Raw genomic sequence first — 8,250 nt, 5'->3', positions numbered from 1 at the left:
CCCCAAAAAAAATCTGGGACTAGCATGTTTGTTTGAAAATGTATCACCTGCACTATTTTACATTATCTTTATTAGTAGCAGTATTACTGAGGATTGAAGCCAGAACACTTAACTGTTGAGCCCTGCCCCCCATCCCAACCTTGCTTTTTGAGACAAGGACTAGCTAAGTTACCTCCCTAGCAAGGAGGGATCCTCCAGCCTCCTGGGTCACTGGCACTAAAGGTGTTTGCCAGAGCACCTGGCTATCTTTCTGGCAGTGCTGGGAATCAAACCCAGGGCTTCACACATGCTAGGCAAGTGCTCTGCTACTGAGCTATGTCCCAGCACCTGCTTTCTTTTTCTAAAGTGAAAGTCTTGCTTTGTTGCCCAGGCTGGACCTAAAACCCTAGGATCAAGACACCCACCTGCCTCAGGCTTGCAGGTAGCTCGGAGGTGCACATACACTGTGCCTGACTGCACTGTATTACCTTAGCATTTCATAGAATCTGCTTGTAGTGTCTTCTAAGCATAATAAGAGTCATGTGACACAGACTCAATGCTCAGCCCGCTTCTGTGAACGAGAAATGAATAACCCTCTTGCACACTCCTTTTTCTTCTACCTTGATGTGCCAGTGCTGTTTTTGAAGTTAGATTTTGTGTGATTCAGAAACTTTTGCATGAGTGTTGAAATATTCTTGAAGATGTATGCTATTGGATTGCAAAATGTTGGTCCTTGAAAGTATGCAGTAGCCAGCAACCTGGGAGATGGCACTTCAATCTTTAAGAAAACCCTTGGCCCATGAGTTGGGTTTCACCAGCAGCTGTCAGGCAGTTGTGTACTATTCCCCTGCACAGGCTTTGAGACTTTTGCATTTTAGCTTAAAAGAAACAAATAGAACGTTGGATTGTTATTTGCTGATGCTTGAAGTTTGGCTCCCACTTTATGGGGGATCTGATTTTGCATCTTTTCTCTTTCACTTCAACTTGTAATCCCTTGGGTTGATATCCAGAAATTGGAAAGGACAGCCAACGTCTTTGTCGCAGACACCACCCGGATCACCACACAGAATAAGGAGCGTGACTCCTCCATGTTTCTGATCCTGGATGCGGTCTTGAAGATCATGGAGCAGCTGGTAGATGTGATGCTGCGGAGGCTGCTGGATAATGAGGTCTGGAGCCAGATGTGCAGGAGCCAAGCCAGATCACCAAGAGGTAGAGCTTCAGTCCCATGGTGTCCCTCAGCTGCTTGACCTTTTCGTGTGCTTTGCTTAGCACCTTTTGGTTATGAGGTATTCGCTGTGTCCCTGGGCATTGGTTCGAGGGCCTGTGTGCATAGCAAACCCCATGAATGCTCAAGTTTCTTTCATAAAATGGCATGGTATTTGTATAGAAACCTTTTTTTTGGTTTTCTGGTGGTGCTGGGGTTGAACCCAGGTCCTTATGCATGCGAGACCAGGGCTCTACCACCGAGCTACACCAAGTCCTCATCTTTTCATCTTAAATCACATGGTAAAAAATGTTTTCAGGGCAGCTGAACTGATTTCGATACCTTTGTCATCAATAGAGTAAGTCAGTATTTTGTATAATTTGGCCCACGGCGACACCAGTCATGAAGACTGTCAGGCTAGTTGCTTGCAGTGTCACTAAGGAATTCATCTTTATCATCTGAAGTTCAAACCCGGTGTTTGAGCTGGAATTTGATTTCAGGTTTGCAGATCATAACTGGGTAACTAACTACAGCTCTGATGTCAAGGTAAACCGTTATGAAAGATCCTATGAGAGACCACAGAGTACTGTCCTGGATTCAATTTTTGACATACTTACAGAATCAGGACTGATCAAATACTACTAGTCATTAAACAGAGTTTTTTTTTTCTTTACTTTGAAATTTATATAACACAGACCTCCCCATTTTCAGGCATGCAGTTCAGTGGCATTAAGTATGTTCACACTGATACATGACCATCCTCACTGCCCATTCCAGAACTCTTCTGACTTGATTAAACTAAAAGTCTACCTACTACACACTACCATCCTGTTCAACCTTGCCTCACAACCACCATTCTGCTGTCTCTGTGGAATCAGCTGGATCCCTCACGTAAGTAGACAACACTCAATGTTTTGCTTTGGGCTTATTTCGCTTAATATAATGTCCTCAAGGTTCATCTCTGTCACAGCATGTGTCAGAATGTCCTTTCTTTTCAGGGCTGAATCATAATCCATTGTATGTACATACCCCACTGTGTTTATCCACTCGTCTGTCCATGCCCGCTTATTTTGCTTACACCTTCTGGCTATTGTGAACAATGCTGTCGTGAACTGGGCACACTAATTTCTCTGACACCTGCTTCCGATTCTATGGAGTATTTTTACCCAGAAATGGAATAGCCAAATCATATAATCCTATGTTTAATCTTAAAAACAGCTTTAATCTTTTACTTCAAAATTGTTTATCTGTTTTAACATTCCTGTATTTTTTTTTTCGATTGACATTTCTTTAAAATATCCAAGGAGATGAGTAAACCATAGCTATAATGCCTTTGCTCATGAGGCAGTTTAGTACCTCAGCATCTGAAACTCTTGTTTTGTAACCGAATTTTGGAGCAGTTTTTATTTAGATTTTTTGAATTAGGGATGCTCAACTGCTAAAGTTTACATAGATCTTGTAAAATCTGAAAAACTCTGAAAATTGAAACTCTTCTGGTTCCAAGCAGTTTGAATAAAGCCGACTCAACCTGTAGTGAATTCATTCAAAGCCATGAGGTCTAGTGTTCAGTGCTAATACAAGGAAAGTCATCTTGAAAACAGCAGATCTCTTCCTCCTTAAGACATGCTCTTTCTTCTCACTGTCTGGTGGGGGTGCATCTTTCTCAGTGGTGATCCTTGAACAGCAGCATGTTTGGGGTTTTCATGTATTCAGAATGACTTCCAGTCCCTTCCAGCTGTGTGCATGTAGTTCAAACTGGTCACGTGTTGCCACAAAAGGCACACAAAAAAAAATGCTCTTTATAGGTTTCCTTTTTTCTTTGTTCCCAAATTCAACTCCGTGTGGCGTTGGGTGCCCTCTGATGTGTGATAGTTCTTTTGGAAGATGGATGGCGCTTATCTCTTCCTTACGAAAGAGACTCTTGGGGCTCTGATCATTGTTTTTGTTTCCTGGTTCCTAAATCCTTTTATCTAGCAGGCTGAAGAGTTTCTTGTGGGATTGGCTCCTGTAGTCACTTGCTCTGTGGCAGCACCCCAGAACTTCCTGCTCCTTCTCTCACTGGCTCAGAGTCCCTGAGCCAACCTCTCTGGCCTCTGGTTTCCACCATTCTACTCTCAGCATTTTGACAGCAACATTTTTAGAGTTAAATGTAAGTGTTTAGGCATTGTTGACTCTCAGGGACCTTGTGATCCCCTTGAGGGACCTTACCTTCCATTCTTGCACTATGTGAACTTCTTTTTCTTTGTTCTTTGTAGATATACTTGACCGTCATGTGTAATTTGACATGTCCTACATCCACGGAGTACAGCTTCCCTTCTTGTGGTTGTTCAAGATGTGGAGCTACACCAGGCGTATATTCCTATACGAACGTAGGAAACTGTGTGTGATTCAGTGTGTGAACTTGGGCCGTGCACTTGCCTTCCCCTGGCTCCCTGGTGCTCCTCTGGAGAAAAGTCAGGCTCCTTTTCGGTTATTCACATCTGAACAGTTAAGACTTTCAATGGGTATTTGAGCTTTTACAATATTCACAGGACCACACAATCATCACTACAGCCACGGAACCTTTTATTACCCTCCCAAGAAGACTCACATTAATGAGCAGCCACTCCTTATTTCTGTCTGTCAGCCTCCTGTGCGGACATTTCATGTAAATGAAACTGGCACCTTGTGGTCTTTGTGTCTGGCTTCTTTCACTCAGCCTGAGGTTCCCAAGCTCTGTCCATGCACACTTTCTATTGATGGCTGACTACTATCTTCCCTGCTTGAGGGCATGTGCCACATTTGCTGTGTCCATTGATCAACTGGTGGACATTGGGTAGTTTCCACCTTCCACTATGAATCTGCTGCTGTGTTTGTGTGCCAGTTAGGGGACGACAGTGCTCAAGTCTGTTTGGTGAATTCACCTGGGAGGGAATGTCTGGGTAAACACTAGGTCTACTTTCAACGTTTGAGGGCTTCTGGCTGTTTGCCAAGGTGAGAGTGTCAGTTGACCTTCCCCTAGCAGCGTGCGAGGGCTCCACCTTCCCCATGTCTCACCGATGCTCACCCCGCTTATCATCTAACTTCTCCACATGTGGCCTTTGCTGCCATTTTTGGAGTACTTCTCAGTTATTCAAACCAGGATGGAATACTTACTTGAGTTCATGAGTTTATGAATTTCTTGCTGGTGGTGACAGCGGGCTCTGCTCCTTGCACTTGGTTGGAAGGGCAACTGAATGTCTGGATGGACCGTGGGGCTCACAGGCTCTGGAGGGGCATGACTTTTTTTTATTTCAGTCACTAAACTATCACGTTGTGCCAGCAAGTTCAAAAGTGTTTTCTTTTCAATCTCGTGTCTGTTGACCTTTCCGTATCTTGAACTCCCCCACCTCTCACCAGGGACCTTGAAACCCAAGCAGAGAAGGAGCTGTTTCGAATCTTTTTCAGGCTACCAAGAAAGGAGAAGCTGCACACTGTGGTGGACTGCTCCTCTGGACGCCTTTCAGTCAGTTCCACACTACAGGATGCATGATTTCCTCTGACAGCTCCACCTGCTTTGCCTGCAGAGAAGATGGCTGCTACAATGTTGTCCTTCCGCTCAGAGAGGTACACACTGCCTCTCCCCTCTGCTTGACTTGCTGTGCACACTTTGATTCACCGTTTCATCTTTTAACCCATGTGGTTGAGCCCATTTTCTGTTACTACAACAAAATCCATGATGCCAGGTTTACTTATTAACCAAAAAATGAAGAAAAGGCTTAATTAACTCCCAGTCCTGAGGCTCAAGAACATGGTGTTGGGTGAGCACCAGTGAGGGTGTTGTGGTGGACAGTGCCCCCATGGCAGGAGCATGAGTAGATGGAAACATCATGTGTGAAGACAGGAAGCCAGAGAATGGGGAGGGGCCATTCTTTGTAACAATCCCTGTTGTGGGAACGAACCAGGTCCAATAATCCCTACTGAGGGCTATTCTTCCAGTGACACATCCATCCCCTACTAGACCTCAGCTCTTAAGGTTCCAACACTGTTGAATGCTGCCCCATTGGGGATCAAGCTTTCAACACAAGAACTTTCGGGGGACACACTCCAACTATATCCCAACCAGAGCAACTTGGGCCATCTGATGGCCAGGCTCCAGGAGGGAAGTGTGGGCTGAATTACACCATTACCCCTTCAGCCTTCCTTTATTCTCTTGTTGCTGTGGCAACCAAAGGTTGCCTAGAAGGGGTGGTAAGAACAACATACCCTAGCCCCACACTGTTGATAAAGCTGTCATTCAAAAGTACATGCCTCGCAATTCAAGCTTTTCCTACAGCTCTTTAGGAAGGGATCCTCCCCTTTTGTTGCCAAAAAAAAAGACAAAAAAAAGACAAACTATAAAAAGCTTCACCTTTAGAGAATAGGGGGCAAATTGGCATTTATACTCTCGTGGAACTTGTAAAAGATTTAAAAATGCCTCCTTGTGTTAGGATCAGGTCCCTCCTATAACTCTGTGATTCTCTCATTGGAAACGGGACTGTGGGCAACCTGAGTTTGCTTCTGAATGCAAGCAGCGTGGTCCTTGATCTCAAGCATCTCTGCTGAGGGTGTACCACAGCTGTTACACATCAAGACCTCTGGGGTCTCATTTCTCACAGCATAGGTCCTGAGCCTGATTGCTTAGAAACTCAGTGTTTTTCCTCATATGATTTCCCAGATCTATCCCCTCCTTCTCCAATAGATGTCTTCATTTTGCAAGCATTATTATCAGTGGAGCAAGAAATCGACATGATGACCTACATACCTAAAAATTGATTTTGGAATTATGCATAGCATCAAATTTACCTTGTAACCAATTTGTAAGTGGAATCCTATAGCAAAGTCATTTTGTGACTTTTTCTTCCACTACACAATGTTCTTAATGTTGATCCACCTCTTATCTGTTAGAATTCCCTTCCTTTGGAAGTCTGAGTAATATTCCATGGTAGCCTAAACCACAGTTCTCTTATCCATTCATCTGTGCATGGAAGCTTGGGTTACTTCTGCCTTTTGGTGATTGTTATTGATGCTCCCTTGCACACTTTTCAACCTTTATATCAGGTCCTTGTTGCCATTATTCCATGTTAGATTAACTTCTGAGCATTTCGTGGAGGCCTGCCTTCCTTCTTTTTTGCAGTACTTACTGTGATTCAAATCTTTTTATTAGTGCCTTGCAATTATACATAACAGTGGGATTCATTGTTCCATATTGGAACATGTACAGAGCGTAATTAGTCAGTTCCGTTCTCCAGCACCTCCCCTTCATGTGCCGTCTTTTGCATCAGGTAGTGAGCATGGAGAAGATGGAGGACACCAGTCTGCTGCCCAGCCCCATCCTCATCAGCATCAGGAGCAAGATGGCCTTCCAGTTCATCGAGCTCAAGGATAGAGAGACCTTGGAAGAGACCCTGCTTGAGAGACTGAAGCAGGTCCACGCCAACCATCCTGTGCACTATGACACCTCAACCAATGACAAGGACATGGTAGGAGCCTGCAGTATGGTGGCTTTCTGTGACGTGACAGTCCCCCTCTCACCACCTCTGTGTCAGTGGGCTCCAGAGGGCATGTGTAGGAAGGGACCCCCTTGGTTGTGAACACACAATGTGCTAGAGATGATTTGGCCTCCAGTAGTCGGGGGTGTGAGTCCTGTGTCACCTCTGATGGGCTGGGTGTCTCGAGTGGGCATTGAACACGATAGAGTGGCTGGTTGGGAATCACACCACTGCTTGTAGGGGTTGATCTGGTGTCCCCCAGGTTCGGGGAGCTGGTGGTGTGCTCCCTGGGTGGGTGTGGAGCAGACATGCCTCTCCACATCCAGAGGGATTGTCAGGCACCCCCACCTTCCTCACAGGCTGGGTGCTGCCACACTCCAAGTTTGCAGGGGTTGATGCCCTTTGGAACAGACAAAACCTGCTGAGAGAGATCCTCCCTCATTCTTAGGGTTGGATGACTGCAGAAAAGGACCTGGGTCTGCCAGAGCCTCACCTTCTAGAACTTTCATTGACATACTTTTAAAAACACATTTTAAACTAATATTTAATAATGGTGCATATTTTCCTCTTACTTTTTTTTTTTGTTTTCTTTTGAGGGCTGGACACACATCACCTGTTTTTTTTTTTTTTTTTTTTTTTTTTTTGGATGCTGGGGATTGAACCCAGGGCCTTGTGCTTACAAAGCAAGCACTCTACCGACTGAGCTATCTCCCCAGCCCCACATCACCTGTTTTGTACTTGACAAGCAGGTGCAGTGACCACAAGTTTGGGGATCTTGAAATGGTGTCTTGTCACAGCAGCAAGGAGCGTGAAGACAAGAGCCCACCTCTGCACCCCGGACACCTGACCGTGGTCCTCCAGCCTTTGGGCAGCCAGAACCCTGACTCCCACCTGGTTGTTGAAGCTACTCCTTCCCTGGTGTGCCATGGACACTGGAGGCTGGGCAATGACCATGGAGGGTGTGGCACCTGAGCACCAGCTCCTCCACCTGGGTGGAGAGTTGGCCATGGATCTTGGACAGCAAGGGCTCTATTGAGGACTCAGCAGAAGGGGAGCCGGCCTTTCCCCTGTCCGTTAGTGGCTCTCGTGTCATTCCTGCTGTGTGACTTGGGCAGCGGGCGGTGCCGGCCCTGTGGGTTTTCAGGTGTCATCCAAGTGTTCCTCCCACTGGCCGGTGGCATCTGTGAGCATCTCAGTGTCAGTGTCCTGCGTGTGTGTCCTGGGACAAAGGGCTGCCTATCCTCTAATTTTAAGAACTAAAAATATTTTTGCTACATTCATACTTTTTCTTTATATGGAAAATTTGAGGCGAATAGACTCCAATTTCTTAAGTAGACTCTATGTGGCAGTGAAGAGACTAGTTTTGACCTTGTCACTCCCTTGGGGACCAGGTGTTGCTGCAGAACTTATTACTCCACACTCCTTCTAAGTTACTGCAGCTCCTGCAGCATCAGTTGTTACTTTTAGTGATCCAGACTGAACCTTTCTTTTCAGATGTGATGCATGCACACACACACACACATTGGAGGTATGGGTATATATATATATATATATCCACATTCATATATATACATA

General features: G+C 45.4%; 1 protein-coding gene across 1 annotated transcript; it reads left to right on the top strand.

Moving 5' to 3' along the window:
* The first annotated feature begins 1,036 nt into the window (after positions 1-1,036).
* On the top strand, positions 1,037-7,760 carry LOC124973751 (TBC1 domain family member 8-like). Its single transcript, XM_047537485.1, has 6 exons — positions 1,037-1,191; positions 1,964-2,077; positions 4,613-4,771; positions 6,469-6,666; positions 7,272-7,283; positions 7,398-7,760. The coding sequence occupies exons 1-6, from the start codon at positions 1,144-1,146 to the stop codon at positions 7,431-7,433; spliced, it is 567 nt and encodes a 188-aa protein (XP_047393441.1). The 5' UTR covers positions 1,037-1,143; the 3' UTR covers positions 7,434-7,760.
* Positions 7,761-8,250: the final 490 nt, after the last annotated feature.

Source organism: Sciurus carolinensis, unplaced genomic scaffold (assembly GCF_902686445.1).
Source record: "Sciurus carolinensis unplaced genomic scaffold, mSciCar1.2, whole genome shotgun sequence".
NCBI classification, from domain to species: domain Eukaryota; kingdom Metazoa; phylum Chordata; class Mammalia; order Rodentia; family Sciuridae; genus Sciurus; species Sciurus carolinensis.
Note: the sequence above shows the minus strand (reverse complement) of the source record. Positions and strands in the feature narration are given on the sequence as shown.